General features: G+C 36.4%; 1 protein-coding gene across 2 annotated transcripts; it reads left to right on the top strand.

The window, feature by feature from the left end:
- Nucleotides 1–545: 545 nt before the first annotated feature.
- On the top strand, nt 546–18,698 carry LOC137242551 (UPAR/Ly6 domain-containing protein CG9338-like). 2 transcript variants are annotated; one of them, XM_067769825.1, is made up of 3 exons: nt 546–1,341; nt 12,975–13,148; nt 18,236–18,698. In XM_067769825.1, exons 1-3 carry the CDS (start codon nt 1,290–1,292, stop codon nt 18,460–18,462), a joined length of 453 nt encoding a protein of 150 aa, XP_067625926.1. In that variant the 5' UTR covers nt 546–1,289; the 3' UTR covers nt 18,463–18,698. The 2 variants fall into 2 exon arrangements, with proteins under 2 accessions (XP_067625926.1, XP_067625925.1); XM_067769824.1 differs by lacking the exon at nt 546–1,341 and adding an exon at nt 7,922–8,202.
- The last annotated feature ends 370 nt before the right edge of the window (nt 18,699–19,068 follow it).

Raw genomic sequence — 19,068 nt, 5'->3', positions numbered from 1 at the left:
TCAGCTGTTTATCGTTACGACGGTAAACCAAAACCCAATTGGTTGGCTACGATACGGTTACGACCTTAGCGGCACCAATAATCGATTGCATTGATTCTCATAAGGTTGGTCGAATCTGCTGTTAAAAGGTTACCGATACGGTTACCGAAAAGCACCAATGTCTCCAGCTTAAATCAAGCTTTTAATGCTCTCACATTTCCAAGTGGTGACGTCACGCAGTTCATGGTATCATTTCTAGTAGGGTATATATATATGTAAGCAGATCAACAGGAGGTGTCCGACACTTGCGTACCAAAAACTCATTAACAATCGCTGACACACTGCACGCTCTCCTCCAAAAAACATCGAGGTAAGTGAGTGTAAACAGCGCAACAGAGCTTGGCTAAAGAGTTGTGCAAGAATATACATAAACGTTTACGCCAAACAAACGGTTATACCCACTGTAGAGCAAGAGGAAGAAGGTGTAAAAATAATTCGAAAAAAAGTTGTGGCTGTGGAGAACTAAACCAGTGGATTTAGAGAAGGTGAGAATGACAGAGGAAAAGTTTTGCGTAAGAGATGCCATGGATAGACGGAAAAACATTTAAAAATACCTACACAGGCCAATATGAAATAAATTTGTTGTTATTGTGTGTGTGTATGCATGTGTATGCACTTTTTTTGTTTTTCTTAATTATTTGCGAAATTTATTGAAGTGAAATGATTTTTTTGGTAAATGGAAAATTTCTCACATATGCCAGTGCATATTCGGACGCGTTATTGAGCGGTCCAAAAAATTTATATTTGCGAAAAAAATTTGTTAAAGTATTAAATAAAGTATTAAAAAAGGAAGAGAGAAAAGCGAAAAAGGAATAAGCGAACTCGAATATAAACTAAACGTTTATGAGCATATCATTGAAAACTTGGCATTGAAATATGCGAAAAAATTGAAAAAACCCAATTTTTGTGATTTGGAAAGATCAAAAAAGTATTAATTAAAAACAATTGAATTTAAGATAAACAAAGAAGTGCGTCAGTCTTCTGATTTTGTAGTATTAAAACAAGTGTTCGGAAAAATTTATACAAATTGCTACTTTAGAAAACAAAAATTCCAGAACCAAAAAAAATATTTTCAAAACATTGGAATTTGATGTACATACAAACATATGAACCACTGTTTATGTTATAGATGCGTATACATTCGGAAAATACTTCAATGAAACTCAGTTTTTTGTTGAAATTTTATTTAAATTGGTAAAGCTTGCACTGAGATAAAAATATCGGTGAAAGTGAAAGTAAAAGCAGCAACAATGCAGCAGAAAATTTGCATAGGATTATTTCTTCTGAGTTTCGTTGTTAATGGTTGGTATTTAATTATTAATACGTACTACATTTTTATTTTTCTATATAAAGGAACAATAATAATAAGTCCGAGTAAATATATGTGTATACTTTTAGAGAAATAAGAGGTTAATCAGACCATCACCATAGAATTTTAACGCATTTTCTACAAAATGAACTGAGAATTTTTGGCGCAAAAGCAAATAATTTTGTGTGATGAGTTATGACTTGGCAAAATTAAACTTAGTGCATTATGAAATAAAAATCATTAAACTATTTGGAAAAAGCATTGATACAATGAATATGCAATAACTTTAATGATCGTTCTTAGAACAAAATATAAACCGTAAACTACGAGGGTATTCGTATGAGCCTCGCCTGTATGTATGTATATCGCATATGTACCGTATTTTTATACTCAGTTGAGCAGAGCTCACACAGTATATTAATTTAGTTCGCATAACGGTACTCCGTAACGGCATAAACTAAACGAGATAGATATAGACTTCTAAATATCAAAATAATCTGGACGAAAAATAAATTCATTTAGCCATGTCCGTCCGTCTGTCCATGAACACGATAACTTGAGTAAATTTCGAGGTACCTTAATGGAATTTGGTATGTAAGTTCCTGGGTACTCATCTCAGATCGCTATTTAAAATTAACGAAATCGTACTATAACCACGCCAATTTTTTCGATATCGTAAATTTCGAAAAACCGAAAAAGTGCGATAACTCATTACCAAAGACGGATAAAGCGATGCAACTTGGTAGGTGGGTTGACCTTATGACGCGGAATAGAAAATTGGTAAAATTTTGGACAATGGGTGTGGACCCGCCCACTTTTAAAAGAAGGTAATCTAAAAGTTTTGCAAGCTGTAATTTGGCAGCTGAGTATGTAATGTTCGGTTACACCAGATCTTAGCCTTCCTTACTTGCTTAATATTATAATTAAGAAAGTTTGAATACTGAGAATTTTATTTTTTGTGACTCAAACTTGCCAGAATGAACGGATTGGGTTGAACTTTGCCACAGAGACTGGAACATTTTAATAAATTGCTATATGAATGAACATAGCCTCAGGCTGATGGCACTTCGTGTATGGGTCACATTATTTGTGGTCCACCAATTTTTGGTATAGAGGTCACTTAGTTGTGGAAAAGTGAGCAGCTGGAATGGTTTTACGACTATGTATTTTGGGGTGTTCCGCGATAGTTGCGCAACTGTTTTAAGGCTAACTATGGAAACTTCTCTGTAGTTGTACTATTTCGGGATAGATTCAGAACTGTGTTGAGGACTTTTCCGGAATTGTTTTCGGGATCAATGCTTAAGGATATTTTCGGGACTTCTTGAATACCATTTCCGGATTGTTTTTGTCATCATTTCAAGATGAAGACGATCATTTCGAGACTAACTTCGGATCATTATGGGATTGCTTCAGGGATGTTTTCGCTGCTAGTTTGGCATAATATCTAGGCAGTCCCAGATTTAAAAGGAATGTGCCCAGTATTCGCTATCTGCGAACCAAGTTTCATCGAAATATGTTCAGTCGTTCTGGTGTAATAGAAACACAAAAGCAACATTTTGTATCCCGATATCAAAATATCCAGATATCCTTACATCTCAATTTTCCCATTTAAAATATATGTAAGGTTCATGATTCATGATTTTGGTCTTAATAGTTTTGGAAAAGCTGCCGGTTTTCGGGTTGCTCGCAGCATAATTTCGGAATCATTCCGCGGCTAATTACGGCTTATTTCGTGGATATTTGAGGATCATTTCTCTGGGTTCTACCGGGATTGTTTTGGGGCTAATTCTGAGTATCGTCGGGTCTATTTGGGAGCATTTTGGACCAAGATGGTATGATTTTCAAATTGCTTTTGGAGTTTTGGGATTATTTCAAGATAATTGAGCTAAATCCGGTACTATTTTGGTCAGTTCGTGACCTAGAAATAAGTTTATTCAATTAGAAAAAAGTTGTTCCAAGCGGAGTCGCCCTTCAGCAGTGGTTAAGCAAGTACTCCGAGTCTATTTCTAGTTTGAAAAGCGTCTCAGTGAAAACTTATCTTTTCGGAGTCGGCGTAAAACATATAGGTCTCATTAAAAATTAAAAATAAAACGAGGCAACTTGGAAGAGAAGCTCGGACTAAAATCTCTTTGGAAACTATAGCACCTTGCGTTTGCTTGTTTTTAATTAAGGACCATTTCGGTAGTGTGTTAGGGACGTTTTCGCGGTTTTTTAAGGATGTTTTAGGACTAATTCGGGACCATTCACGGATTGTGTTCCAGATTTTCTTGAACTGTTTTCGCAATAAAATCGCCTCGACCTATGTAACTTTTTCAGGATGCTATCTGGACTATTTCCAGGTTTTGTGCGCTATTTTATATTTTGGAAAAAGAGGACCTATGCCTCTTGACATATACAGCTAATCAGGTTTGTTACTCAATCACGTCAACCTGGTAGAAATTTGGTACAAAAATAGCCAATAGTCTAGAAGGATATACTGATGATGTTTTATCTGAAAAACGCTGCATGAAAAAGTTACTTTTTAAATATTTTTAAATCGTTATCGCTCACTTCCATGGGAACAACGTTCTTTACATCAATATAACTCTAAGACTATTTGACTAAGGCCAGTAATATTTGGTATCTAGATAAACGAGATTGAAACCTAATCAAGTGGGGAAAAGTGTCGTACCCCTCCATCTGTCTTCTAACCCTCTCAGCTTCGATTTTATAAGTCGGTTTAACTATGAGTCTACTTGATCAAGACCTAAGTTATTTATTATATGGGGATCATGTGGGTCGGGGTGTAAGTTTTTTCGAAAGTGGGGCCACCCCTCTTAAGAACAAATTTTTTTAGATATTATACCAATTATTTGACATTGGCAATAATATTTGCAATCTATGCCTAATTAAATGTGGCGAAGTGAACAGTTTCTCACTCCTCCCCCTAGTTTTATTCTACACGATGATTGGAATCCAGGTGTTCTTTCCCCAGTCCACAAGAAGGGCGATACTGCAAACTGCACCAACTATCGCGGAATCAGCCTTCTTAATATCGCATATAAGGTCCTGTCAAGTGTATTGTACGAAAGATTGAAGCCCACCGTGAATCGACTGATTGGACCTTATCAGTGCGGCTTCAAACCTGGTAAATCTACCATCGACCGGATTTTCACAATGCGCCAAATCTTGAACCTCTTGGTCGATTTTAAAGCCGCCTTCGACAGCACGAAAAGGAGCTGCCTATATGCCGCTATGTCTGAATTTGCTGTCCCCTCAAAACTTATACGGCTGTGCAAAATGACGTTGAGCACCACCATCAGCTCAGTCAGAATTGGGAAGAACCTCTCCGAGCCGTTCGAAACTAAACGAGGTTTCAGACACAGGGTGACCCCTATCTTGCCATTTCTTTAATTTGATGCTGGAGAAAATTATACCAGCTGCAGAACTTAACCGCACTGGAAAAATATACTATAAAAGCGTGAAATTACTGGAATATGCTGATGACATTGATATCATCGTCCTAAACACCCTCGCTGTTAGTTCTGCTTACTCCAAACTGGAAAAAGAAGCGGTAAAGATGGGTTTGATGGTGAATGAGGACGAAACGAAGTACCTGCCGTCATCGAGCAAAGAGTCAGCGCATACGCGCCTTGACAGTCACGCTACTGTTGGCAGCCATAATTTCGAAATAGTAAAAGACTTCGTTTATTTGGGAACCAGCATCTACACTAGCAACAACATTAGCTCTGAAATCCAGCTAAGAATCACTCTCGCCAATAAATGCTACTTTGGACTATGTAGGCAATTAAAAGGTAAAGTCCTCTTCCGGCAAACAAAAATCATACTTTACAAGTAATTTATCGTTCCCGTCCTGCTGTATGGTGCAGAAGCATGGACCATGACAAGATCAGATGAAACGACTCTGGGAGTGTTCGGGAGAAAAGTTCTTCGAAAGATTTATGGACCTCTACGCGTTGGGGATGGCCAGCAGCGAAGAAGATCTAACGATGAGCTGTACGCAGACATCGTCCAGCGAATTAAAACGCAGCGGCTGCGCTGGCTAGGCCATGTTATGCGAATGAAAGTGTTTCTACCGGAACTCGCCTATGGAAGCAGAGGTAGAGGGCGGCCCCCACTCCGTTGAAAGGACCAGGTGGGAAATGATTTAAAATCCAATTGGCGCCGGTTGGCAGAGAAAAGGAGCGACTGGCGCGCCTTGTTGAACGGCCAACCGGATAAACGGCTAAGCGCCAATTAAGTAAGTAAGTAAGTTTCGGGAGCATCCTATTATCATTTCGGCCTTGTTTTCTGGATCATTTACTACGGCACTATCTTGGAACCGATTCGGATCGGTAAGGAGCTGTTTCAAGATTGCGAATACCTTCGGGGTTTCGTCTTAACAATTTCCGAATAGCTTTGAGGTTATTTGTGTTAACATTTCAGATTGTTTTCGGATCGATTAAGGATTACTTCAATATGATTTCGATCATTTCCGAACTATCTTCGGGTTATCACGGATCTGTTTTCGGAATAGTTTCGCGTCTATTTCGAAATAAGTTTCCGCACATTGTTTTTTTTTTTTTTTTGAAAGGTATGTCGAGTAGATCTTTCTGGACTATTAGCTATCTTGAAGCCAAGTTTCATTAACATTCACGAGAATGAAGCTTTATGCCTTTGCATTGCACTAAACGTTAAATATCTATCTTCAAAAGCCCCTGTTACAGTACAAAGTTGTGAGCTGAACCTAAAGCTTCAAAAATAAATAAGCTCATCATTGCTAGAAGCCTAACCGCAAAGACGACGTTCGCTTTGCGTACCAAGTCACGCCTGCTATACATGTTTAGCGATTGGGAAAACAATGCGAGACAGTGGCGGATCCAGGCTGCTTTTTGAGGGGGTGGGGGGAGGGCGGGGGGGGGGGGTTTCAGTCAGTAATTGTTTCTCCCAATAGCTGATGTGTTTTGAACAAAGTTCACATCAAGATACTTTATACGTGAAAATGCAAGACAAAACAACAAGGAAACGTATAGCAGACCGTTATTTTTATACTCAGCTGAGCAGAGCTCACAGAGTATATTAACTTTGTTCTCATAACGGTAATCCGTAACGGCATAAACTAATCGAGATAGATATAGACTTCTATATATCAAAATGATCTGGGTGAAAAAAGAAATTCATTTAGCCATGTCCGTCCGTTCGTCCATCCGTCCATCCGTTCGTCCGGAGAAATCGGATGACGAACACGCCCACTTTTAAAAAAAAAAATTTTTTTAAGTCAAATTTTAACAAAAAATTTAATATCTTTACAGTTTATAAGTAAATTATGTCAACATTCGACTCCAGTAATGATATGGTGCAAAAAAATACAAAGATAAAAGAAAATTTCAAAATGGGCGTAACTCCGCCCTTTTTCATTTAATTCGTCTAGAATAATTTTAATGCCTTAAGTCGAACAAAAATTTACCAATCGGTTAAAGCCACGCGCAGTTTTTATACACAGTCGACCGTCTGTCCTTTCGCTCGGCCGTTAACACGATAACTTGAGCAAAAATCGATATATCTTTACTAAGTTTAGTTCACGTACTTATCTGAACTCACTTTATCTTGGTATAAAATATGGCCGAAATCCGACTATGACCACGCCCACTTTTTCGAAATCGAAAATTACGAAAAATTAAAAAAATGCCATAATTCTGTACCAAATATGGAAAAAGAGATGAAACGTGGTAATTGGATTGGTTTATTGACGCAAAATATAACTTTAGAAAAAACTTTGTAAAATGGGTGTGACACCTACCATATTGAATAGAAGAAATTGAAAAAGTTTTGCAGAGCGAAATCAAAAGCCCTTGGAATCTTGGCAGGAATAATGTTCGTGGTATGACATATATAAATAAATTAGCGGTACCCGACAGAAGATGTTCTGGGTCACCCTGGTCCACATTTTGGTCGATATCTCGAAAACGCCTTCACATATACAACTAAGGGCTACTCCTTTTAAAACCCTCATTAATACCTTTAATTTGATACCCATATGTTACAAACACATTCTAGAGTCACCCCTGGTCCACCCTTATTGCGATATCTCGAAAAGGCGTCCACCTATAGAACTAAGGCCCACTACATTTTAAATAATCATTAACACCTTTCATTTGATACACATGTCATACAAACACATTCCAGGGTTACCCTAGGTTCATTTTGCTAAATGGTGATTTTCCCTTATTTTGTCTTCAAAGCTCTCAGCTGAGTATGTAATGTTCGGTTACACCCGAACTTAGCCTTCCTTACTTGTTTAAGGGTAAATTTATTAGTATTTTTTTACATTGTTTAATAATTTCATACACATATTTTGTTTCATTTAGTTATTCAAATTAACAATAGTACATCCAATTTTTTTCTGCATGGTTCATATTCACACAGTAAATTTAATTCTATGCTTCCCTTTTTTACATATCTTTCAATTATATGATCAATATCAATCGCAATATGGAAATGGGTATTTAAAAGTGCAAGACCAGTGAGTCTCTTCTGGGACATTGTGGGCCGTAACCACGTTTTCAACCGGCGAAGTGTCGAAAAACTCCTTTCAGTACAAGCATTGCTAGCTGAAAGCGTGGCCAGAATTTTGATAAGAGCATTTATTGATGGAAACGCATATTCATTGCAATCATTTAAAAGTTTTTCAGCTGATAGTGGAATCGATTTTTTGTGTTGCTTATGAGACCAGCGTTCTGACCACACTTCGTTATCTCCATCTAGATTAATTTTATTTCCTCCAATAAGAGATGCGTATCGTTTACCAAGATCATCTTTGATGTTTCGCTATGGGAGTAACAAATTAAGATTAAAAACTTGCAATGTATCTTCAGGTAATCTACCTTGTAAATCAAGAATAGTATGCAGCCCAATTCTAAACGAAAATTCCGTGCGAGTTTTTTCCCTTCTCCCATTTCTCGTATTCTAAATAAAAATTCCTTGTAAGTTTTTTCACTTCTCCCTTTCCTCCTATTCTGAACAATGTTCGAAAAAGCGGAAACCGGTTATGGGAGAAAAGTAGGTATTATGAATGTGAGGGAGAAGGAGATTTTTCTTCCATTTCGTAGGAGTTTTTTCACTAGTTAAATTAAAGGGAATGCATCAAAATAGTTAAAGGAAATTGGTTATTTTAAGAAAGAACACTTATTTGTATAAATTTGTGCTAAAATATGTATTTACATTCTACCACAATATTCTCCCTGTTAATACAACAACAACAACAACCACAATATTCTTTATTTTAAGTGGAAAAATATATAATAAGCAACGGAAGAGCTCTTCCATATTAGATGCAGCCATCCAGAAATTGCGCAAGGATTTTTTAAGAAGGCTTAAATAGATTTTGGCATATGGCGAAAGGCGAACTCAACTCGACTTGGCCGCCAGAAAATTGCTTTGCAAAATGAATGCAGGCAACTCCGGCGGATTTCTGTTATCCCGCCAGTATTCTTCTTATGCTCCTCTGTTGATGTTCATGTGGCACCAATTCATTACTCATTTCAGTGAATACCACATGAAATACAATAATGTGCATTGTTTGTACCTTATTTCTTAATTTCAAGCAAATTGGCAACAATAATTAAACTTTGCAATTTTTTAAACAAAATAAGAAATACGCAACGAAATTTCAATTGACAAAACAGCTGACTTCGAAAATTCCTATTCCCCAATTATTCTTCTCCCTAGGAGAAAAGAATTGGAGGTATTTTTCCGCGGGAATAAAAAAATCCGCGAGAACAAAATTCCGCGAGAATATTTAGAATTGGTCTAATGATCAAGAAGAGGTATATAAAATGCTTTTCGATAATACTCTTCAGCGTCTGATGAAGGGTAATTAGCTCGATGTATTTGCTTTTTAGCAATTCGTGGGAGGACAATATCAAACTTCAACTCATCTGCTAAAGTTCCGAAAAACGACTTCCTGCTTCAAATCTATGGTTTTTCAATGTTCTCAAAGTGTCACTCAATGTTTCAGAAGCTTGATTCAAATCTATTGGCGGTGTTTGCAAAAGTAAGCTTAGTGGTCGTGTAACACAAAGAACATTGCTCAAATAAATCATTGAAATCACGAACTCTGTCTCGCAAATAGATTTCAACATAGAACGGGCCTCAGAACTTGTTGTTGAAGCTTGCCAAGTACAAATTTCTTAAAACGAAGCAACAATTTTTGTGATGTTTTCTTAAAATACATTATACCGTCATGTTTTTCAGACCAGCGTGTTTCACATAGTCCACTTAATGATTCCTGCCGATGTTTTTTGAAAACTATGGTACGTTTCGGAGACTGATTTGGAAAACTGATAATTTTGTTCATCAACGCAATACAATCCTTTGTTTGAAGAACCTTCAGCGTTTTCGCAAGCGAGTTATTAAGACAATGGTTGAAGCACGGACAATGATTAGCACTGGTACATATTTTCCTGCACAGCTCCCTTAACTTCTGATGTCATTACAGAACATCCACCCGTTCCAATTCCAACGCAATTTCGGAGGGTAGTCCTGAATTATTAAAAATATCGATCACTATGTGTGCCGAGGCTACACCTGTAAATTTTTTTTCTCCATTTATAACATCTTCTTCTCGGATCGAATCGTACGCATCAAGGAAAGTTACAAAATCTTCTCTTATATTGCCATCATATAAATACTGCAAACAAAGTCTGAGTTGCTGAGTATGACTACAATCAGAAGTCTCATCGAAAGTAATTGCAAAAATCTAGCTTGTTTATTCCTTTCTATCAAAATAGATTGAATTTCATCTTTGCAGCATTGAATAAGATCATTTTGAGTCGTGTTTCTTATATAAGTAGCTCTTGGATGTGTAGAATTTAAAAGTTCTTCAAGCTCTTTATGACCTGCAGCGACTAAAAATTTCAAAATTGCCCTAAAATTACCCTCTTTTGTTGCTGATTCAGAAAAGTTAAGTTTAACGTCATCTCTATGGCCTCTTAATGCTAAGTTCTGTAGCCCACAAAGAATAATAGTTTTTATAATAATCTCCAACAATCTTCTATTTTTCTCAACTTGATCCATGCGATGAGAAGAAAAAAATTAGTGATTTCCTTTCCTGGATTTTCATAAGTATTTATGAAATCTTGACTAAAAAGGGCTGACTTAGAGTGATATTTGTTAATAGCGTGGTTATTTAGTACACCTTCTTACCGGACAACTTTGCAAATTATGTCACAGGAACTTTGACAAGTGCATTGAGAGGAACATTCGATTTCGAGTCACCAGTATCACTTACAAATAAGAAACAATATTTACAAAAGCATCCTTTTTTTGTTCAGAATAAACAAGCCGCTCATATTCAGTTAAAAAATGATGTTTAAAGTGTCGCTTTTCTATTTTTCCTTTTTTACTATCACTCGAAGAAGGGAAGATCTAGTCCTTCGATGGTACCCAAGGATATTTTAGTAAGTTGTACTTCGTATAATCATATATGTAATAAATATTTTTTCCCCACAAAATTACCTATGTCGTATTTTTCAACAATAGAATCTTGTGAAAGTGATATTGGTACATTCGAACCCGATTCAGTATTCATAGATGTTGAATGCAACGTTTTCTTATTATTATCAACCAACAGTGTATTAGCGTCGCGATCAGTATGAGTTAAGAGTGGAACAGTACTTCCGTTTTCTACATTTGTATCATCGCAGACCTGTTCTTGAAGTTTTGGCAGCTTGCAAAAATATTCTTTGATGCTCATGATAGCTCGTTGCTTCTTATTATCTTTTCAATCAATGGTGATCAAAGCATCGCTAGGTGTTATTTTGAGTTTTATAAAACCATTCTTCTACAAATAATATTGTTTCTCTTCTCAAAAAATTTTGGAAAAGCAAAGGTTTCTTCCAAAAACTTCTATAAAAAAACTACCACCTTTTTTCGAGCTTACGTGGTAGAAGTGGTAGAACTTCAAATAAAAGAAAAATAGTGGTAGATTTACCACTTTAGTTGTAGAAGTCCGAACACTGGCGATTAACTTTCTCGCGATTCTACTGTAATTGAATATGTGCACTGCAGTTTCTACAGAGATGACAAATGCCCAGTAGAAAGTGGTGAAAAATGTGTAGAGTGAAATTGAAGATTCTGAATAAACTTTATTCAATAAAGTAAGGTTTGATTCAGTATGTTATCAACAGCGCAAATTTTTCTGAGCTTTGGACTAATTTGCATGAGCATTCTTACTGTTGAGCGCTAATATTATTTGAAAATTGAAACTCGATTAAAGCGTGCATACAAAAACTGCATTATGAAAAGTAACGATCAAATATCTCATTATATTTATACAAATACTGCATATAAATAGTGGGTTTCTGGGACTTCGTGAAAAAAATTTTGTTCCGAATAAATTTTGTAAAAAAAATCCAGGGAGGGCGATCACCCCTTCATCCCCCTCAAACCCGCTACTGTGCGAGATCAATTTTTTCTCTCTACTTAGTGGAGGTTCCTCCTTTCTCTACTTCTGTCTAAGCAGAAGGGAGTACTTTCCGGGGCGGAGCATCTTCTATCATTCCCATAACTGCAAAGCTCTTTTGTCTGGAATACTTTAAGGGCTTACGCTCCTTTCTGATTGTTATATTTGTTCACGCGTCTATGATTCCAAGGCCTATATCAAGACAGTTCTTGGGAATAACATTTTACTTTTCAAATGTCCACTTAGACCAGTGTTGCTCTAGTTTGCAAAAGTGTTTTATGGTGAACACAAATATATGAAATACTTCGCATTTTCGATTTTATATCTGTCATAGTAAATCTATGAAAGTTTTGCAGTTTAGTTCTAGGTGTTGAATTAAACTTTCTAGCATCAGATTAAGCAACACATGACTTTCAACACGTGTTAACTGGCAAAGCCCTACAAGAAGAAAAGGTTAATTCAGACATAGCAGCTTCAACGAAGGTCATTTTCGCGCTGTTAAAAGCTGCACTGAAGTCGAAACATTGAAGGTAAATGACGATTCCCACAGTGAAATTAATAGAATTTTGAAAGTCTGAAGCCGCACTGATAAAGTCCAATCAGTTGATTGCCTCTAGGGCTCAATCCTTCTATTATTTTCAATGAATTGGGCAGTGCACACATAAATTTCAATTTGCATGCGGTAGTGTCCCTATCGCTACAAAAACTACAACATCAAGCTCTTAAAAAATGTTTCTGAAGATTTTACGTGTTTCATCGTCACAATAGGGGTCAATCTTAGCCAATTTACGAGTATACTTTTTGCTACATTCGTAGTCTTTTAACATAAACTATAAAACACAGAAAAAGTCTTGTCTTTAAAATTTCCTTTTTGGCGTTAAACTAAATTTAATGCCAAAATGTTACTCATACGCCCTGGCACACGCCTCCTGCAACAATTAGGTTTGACTGTAGGAAATTGTTGATAAATAGTTTGAATAAAGTGGATAAAAACTGACAAGTGCTACAATTAACATCAAAATTATATATAAAATAAATGTGAATAGCCAAAGAGGTAACTCTTAACCACCACGACACTTCACTGTACGCTCAACTCGCATGGACTTCTGGGAGGGACTAGAAAATACTTATTTAATATGCATATGTTTGTATTTATATTAATTTAATATATATCATTTAATACAGCTTTATCCATTCAATGCTATTTATGTGAATCTGTTTATGATACGGACTGTGGAGATGACTTTGACTTGGTAAACTACTTTAAATGGGATTGCTCGCGAGTAGCACCGCCACGTTATTTAGGGGGCGAATTGGATATGCGAAATGCAACAGGATGCATGAAACGAACGTACAAAGGTAAGGAAGTAAACTTACTACATTTATTTGTAAATATATAGGAATTTGATATGAGGTTTTAAGTTCAAAGGCTGTATTTTTACATCAAAAAACGATGGGAAGCAGAATGCTTTTGCCACTCTTGGTTAACTGAGTATTTTATTCCCTGTGTACAAGTCATAATTTAGGAACTATCTATGTATTGCAAGTGTAGGTTTACTCCTATGTTGTATGTAGGGTTCATAGGGTAATGAAATCTAAGGCTCACTGTAAGCATCTGAACAGTGGCGTAGTGAGGTTTTCTTGCGCCCGGGGCAAAATATATATAAAATTGTATTGCCTTTGAGGAACCAAATATATCATTGATATCATCAAAATTTATCATTTCAAAATTTTCTTTTTCCACACTTAATAATGTTAGTTCACCTAGGCGACCTTACCCCATCGTCGATCGTAAATATGTCAAAATCAGTTTTAATTTCGTAGCTAGCAATTGATACTGAGGTAGTCAAGAGTACTTGAAGTGCCACTCGCAAGTTTGGAAAAACATCTTCTCCATACGAGATTAAAAAGAGTTTTAGGTTCAATTTCTTTTCTACTGCGAAGTAATATTTTGCAGTCACATATTACGATAAAAAGTTCTGTTCCATCGAAATCTCTATTACAAAATTCACCCAAGTGCTTACAATTTCTTTCTAAGTCGTTATTATCCTAGTTTAACAAATTTCCAACGTCTAAGAGAAATCTAAATATAAAATTAAGGTCATTTAGTCGGGTAAATCTTGTACGTATTTCTTGTTGGAGACGATCGAGAACACTTTTCGTAACGCGAGAAATTTCACATTATGCGGAAAGACCAACATCTCTAGCCGATTCGCCGGGTACTTTGCGGCGGCTTCTTTCTTACACGTTTTACTATATCAATATCCAATTGTTCACAAGGAGACTACGCTTTTTTATTGCTTCTTCACAGAGAGTGTCCCGAATTTCGGATAGTTCAGCCGCTAATCATTTAGGATCATGATATGCTTCTCTAAAATTCATCCCCGGATTTTGTAATCTGAGCTGCATACGGCCAATCCTCCTTAAGATTTTATACCTGAAATTAACTAATGTTATGAAACTAAAATTTAGTATATTTTGCAACAGAATTGCAGCTTCGCTTCTGGTGTCACTTGTGGTGTTAATATCCTCTGCTAATTGTTCTAAATGTTCTACTACATTCTCTAGCCCATAGACGATAACCTTAACCGTTTTTATTCCGGTTTTCCGGATATATGCATGCAGTTCTTAGTATAGAAAATTTTTTGCAGAAAGCAATATTTTCCAGAAATTATTTATAATAAAAGTACAAATTATCCAGGAAGTTCTGCTTTGCGGACAATTTGGCGCCCTCTGTGAGTAGCGCCCGGGGCAAGATGCCCCTTTCCGCCCCCTCGCTTCGCCAATGCTTCTGAAAGGATATTAAGGTGGACGTCGAGAACATATCCGTCCCTTTTTGACCATTTACAGACTTTTTGAATCCTTCGTGAGTACCAAGTACTCGTGAACATACATTTGTACGTCTAGAAAACTAATGCTTTTAAAATAGGTAGAGCTCCCACAGGAATTAGTTTCGGATTTTTGAGAAGAGCTTCGTCGGTTTCTTACCTGTAACATGCGATACCGACAAGTTATTGTTTTATTATAGGATTTATATCGACAGCGAATTATTATCGTCCAGTTACCGGCTTCTTATTGGTTTCTTATCGGCTTGTTATAGCCCGGTTACAAATGTGTCATCGGTTTTATAGTGAAGTTTCATCGATATTTGTTTTATAACAATCCGACGTCCATAGCAAACTGATAACGCGCCTATAACAATTTGGTAACATTCCGATAACAAATATAAAGTAGAAAAAATTTTGATAACAAACCGATAACTTTTCGATAACACACCGATACCAAATAAATATCACTTCAATGACAAATCGATACCTTTACGATAGTATATCAATAGCACGCTGATACTAAATTGGTAATATTCCGATACTTTTTCGATACCAATTGATAACTTTTTGATAACATATCGATAATTTTTCTATAATAAATCCAAAACTTCTTAATGAGAGATCGATAACACGCCGATAACAAATAAGAAACTCTCCAACAACAAATCCAAAACTTTTCGATAACATATCGATATTTTTCCGATAAATCATCTATAACTTTTCTACAATATATATCGATAACTTATTTAATTGGCGCTTAACTGTTTAAACGGTTATTGTCGTCCAACGAGGCGCACCAACCGCTTCTTCGCTCTGCTAACTGGTGCCGATTGGTCACACCAAGAGAATCCAAATCGACCTGGTGCTTCCAGCGCAGTGAGAGCCTCCTCTTTTTTTGCTTCCATAGGTGGGTTCTGTTAAAAAAGACTTCATCTTTCGTTCGCAAAACATGGCCTAGCCAGCGTAACTGCTGCGCCTTAATTCGCTGGACTTTGTTGATGTCTGCGTAAAGCTCGTACAGCTCATCATTAAATCTCATTTGCTCTAGCCGTCGCCAACGCGTAGAGGTGCGTAAATCGATGACAGTACTTTCCCCTCGAATACTCCCAGAGCCACCCCATCGGACGTTGTCATGGTCCATGCATCTGCACTATATAGCAGGACGGTTACGATGAATAACTGATAGAGCATAATTTTCGTTTGCCTTCACTTTTCAATTACCTAACTAGTCCAAAGTAGCAATTATTTGCGCAAGAGTAATTCTTCACTGGATTTAAGAGCTGATGTTGTTGCTTGTCTTCATGCTGGCCCTCAAATGAACGAAGTCTTTTACTATTTCGAAGCTATGGTTGCCAAGGCGCAAATGCGCCGACTCTTTGCTCGATAACAGCAGGTATTTCGGTTTGTCCTTATCCACTATTATTTTTCCTGTTCGGAGTAAGCAGAACTGGTGTTCAGGCCGATGGTATCGATGTAACTTAAGCACGCCCCTATAGAGTATTGCGGTAAACTGAGCTGATGCTACAATCAGACAGATAACTGGAGTGTCTTTCAGACGCAAGTAGTGTTAAAAATACTGGAAGAAAACTGCATCATAGTCAAGCGATCAGTTTGTGAGAGGTTTTTATGGGCTAGTCAGTGCAAGCTAATCTATAGACCAATGTTTGGCAGAACTTATAAAATAATCTGTCATTGACCCATAACTCCAGTTTTTGCAACTGGGATAGATATGACATATGCATGCCTCATACTATTAGTAAAAGGTGGATTTTAATTAGGGATTCAGTATTGAAAATTTTATGTTGAACAAGGAAGGCTAAGTTCGGGTGTAACCGAACATTACATACTCAGCTAAGAGTTTTGGAGACAAAATAAGGGAAAATCACCATGTAGGAAAATGAACCTAGGGTAACCCTGGAATGTTTTTGTATGACATGGGTATCAAAGGGAACGTATTAAAGAGTATTTTAGAAGGTAGTGGGTCATAGTTTTATAGGTGGACGCGTTTTCGAGATATCGCCATAAAGGTGGACCACGGGTGACTCTATAATGTGTTTGTACGATATGGGTATCAAATTAAAGCTATTAATGAGGGGTTTAAAAGGGAGTGGCCCTTAGTTGTATATGTGAAGGCGTTTTCGAGATATCGACCAAAATGTGGACCAGGGTGACCCAGAACATCATCTGTCGGGTACCGATAATTTATATATATATCTAATACCACAAACAGTATTCCTGTCATGAAGGCTTTTGATTTCGCCCTGCACAACTTTTTCATTTTCTTCTACTTAATATGGTAGGTGTCACACTCATTTTACAAAGTTTTTTCCAAAGTTATATTTTGCGTCAAAAACCACTTCAATCACCATGTTTCATCCCTTTTTTCTTATTTGGTATAGAGTTATGGCATTTTTTTCATTTTTCGAAATTTTCGATATCAAAAAAGTAGGCGTGGTCATAGTCGGATTTCGCCCATTTTTAATACCAAGATAAAGTGAGTTCAGATAATTACGTGAACTAAGTTTAGTTAAGATAGTTCTATTTTTGCTCAAGTTATCGTCTTAACGGCCGAGCGGAAGGACATACGGTCGACTGTGTATAAAAGCCGGGCGTGGCTTCAACCGATTTCGCCCATTTTCAACCGATTTCCCATTTAAATTAAATGAAAAAGGGCGGAGCAACGCTCATTTTGAAATTTTCTTTTATTTTTGTATTTTGTTGCACCATATCATTACTGGAGTTGAATGTTGACATAATTTACTTATAAACTGAAAAGATATTAAATTTTTTGTTAAAATTTGACTTTTAAAATTTTTTTTTAAAAGTGGACGTGTTATTCATCCAATTTTGCTAATTTTTATTTAGCACACTTATAGTGATAGGAGTAACGTGCTTGCCAATTTTCATCATGATATCTTCAACGACTGCCAAATTACAGCTTGCAAAACTTTTAAATTACCTTCTTTCAAAAGTGGGCGGTGCCACGCCCGTTGTCCAAAATTTTACTAATTTTATATTCTGCGTCATAAGGCCAATCCACCTACCAAGTTTCATCGCTTTATCCGCCTTTGGTAATGAATTACCGCACTTTTTCGGTTTTTCGAAATTTTCGACATCGAAAAAGTGGGCGTGGTTGTAGTCCGATTTCATTCATTTTAAATAGCGATCTGAGACGAGTGCCCAAAAACTTACATACCAAATTTCGTTAAGATACCTCAAAATTTACTCAAGTTAGCGTGTTTAGGGACGGACGGACGGACGGAGGGACATGACTAAATGAATTTCTTTTTTCGCCCAGATTATTTTGATATATAGTAGTCTATAGTTAGTTTATGCCGTTCCGGATTACCGTTATACGAACAAAATTAATATACTCTGTGAGCTCTGCGCAGCTGAGTATAAAAATTATGTTCAATGTCTATGGGTCACTGGGCTAACAACACGCATAAAATCAAATTTATTTTCTTATTGTTAATTTCATTTCGATAAGAACATTAATTTCACACTGTTTGTACAAAATACAATTACTCATACATGTACTTAGATATAATTACATACACACCTACATAAGTATATCACAGTAACAATATTTCTTTATATATTTTCTACCATTCACAGTGGGTGATGCGCAACGGGTTGAACGAAGCTGTTTCTTTGGTGACGTCAATGCGACCACCAACGGTTGCCAATTGGATCCGGCGTTAGATCAGGCGGCGCCTATATCTTGTCACGTTTGCGATAATGAAGATTTTTGCAATCACAGCAACCGACTGAATTCATGGCCACAATATTTACCTATGATGGGTGTCACATTAATAGCGAAACTTTTAAATTGGCTAAGCTAAACAGAAATTATTTGTGTTTGGTGTAGTTGAAATGAGGAAGCCCAAATAAGATAATGGTTTAATTCAATTTATTTATTTTTTTACTGTATTTAGTGTAATAGTAACTATACTTATAAATGTATGTATATATGTGGATGCGTGATAAAGTATTTAATATTTATTTATTTTTTAGTTTTCATAGATGGTCGTGCAATAGTAAAATTTGTAAATAAACAAATTAACAATAGGGAATGAAATTAATCTTTGTTGGCGCTGGAAATAGACAAAATAAAACAAACAACTTAAGTACCAATTTTTTTACAGTTAGAACCTCAAGTTATAATATTGTAACGAAGTTAGTGCAATTCCTCTTATTTGCAACCTTCTGCTAACGTTCGAATCACTAAACTTTTGAATAAATAACTCCAATATTCAATAATGCAAAACCGTCTTTATTAGACTAATTTCACAATAACACTTCTACTTATCGACAGATAGCGTGCTTAAATCAAACTGATTACTGCTCACTCTGCTTTAACTTCTTTTATGCTCTGTGATGTCTTGTTCGCATACGTCTAGGCGTTTCTATTTCTAGAATTTACTACTCGTTTACCAGCTATAAATTTC

Source organism: Eurosta solidaginis, chromosome 2 (assembly GCF_040869045.1).
Source record: "Eurosta solidaginis isolate ZX-2024a chromosome 2, ASM4086904v1, whole genome shotgun sequence".
In the NCBI taxonomy this organism is placed as follows: Eukaryota; Metazoa; Arthropoda; class Insecta; order Diptera; family Tephritidae; genus Eurosta; species Eurosta solidaginis.
This window is presented reverse-complemented; position numbering and strand designations above follow the sequence as displayed.

Coding starts and splice junctions, on each gene's coding strand:
- LOC137242551 (XM_067769824.1), top strand. CDS start 8,148: ATGTTTCGCTATGGGAGTAACAAATTAAGATTAAAAACTTGCAATGTA. Junction 8,203..12,974: donor AACTTGCAATGTATCTTCAG/GTAATCTACCTT, acceptor CATTTAATACAG/CTTTATCCATTCAATGCTAT. Junction 13,149..18,235: donor CATGAAACGAACGTACAAAG/GTAAGGAAGTAA, acceptor TACCATTCACAG/TGGGTGATGCGCAACGGGTT.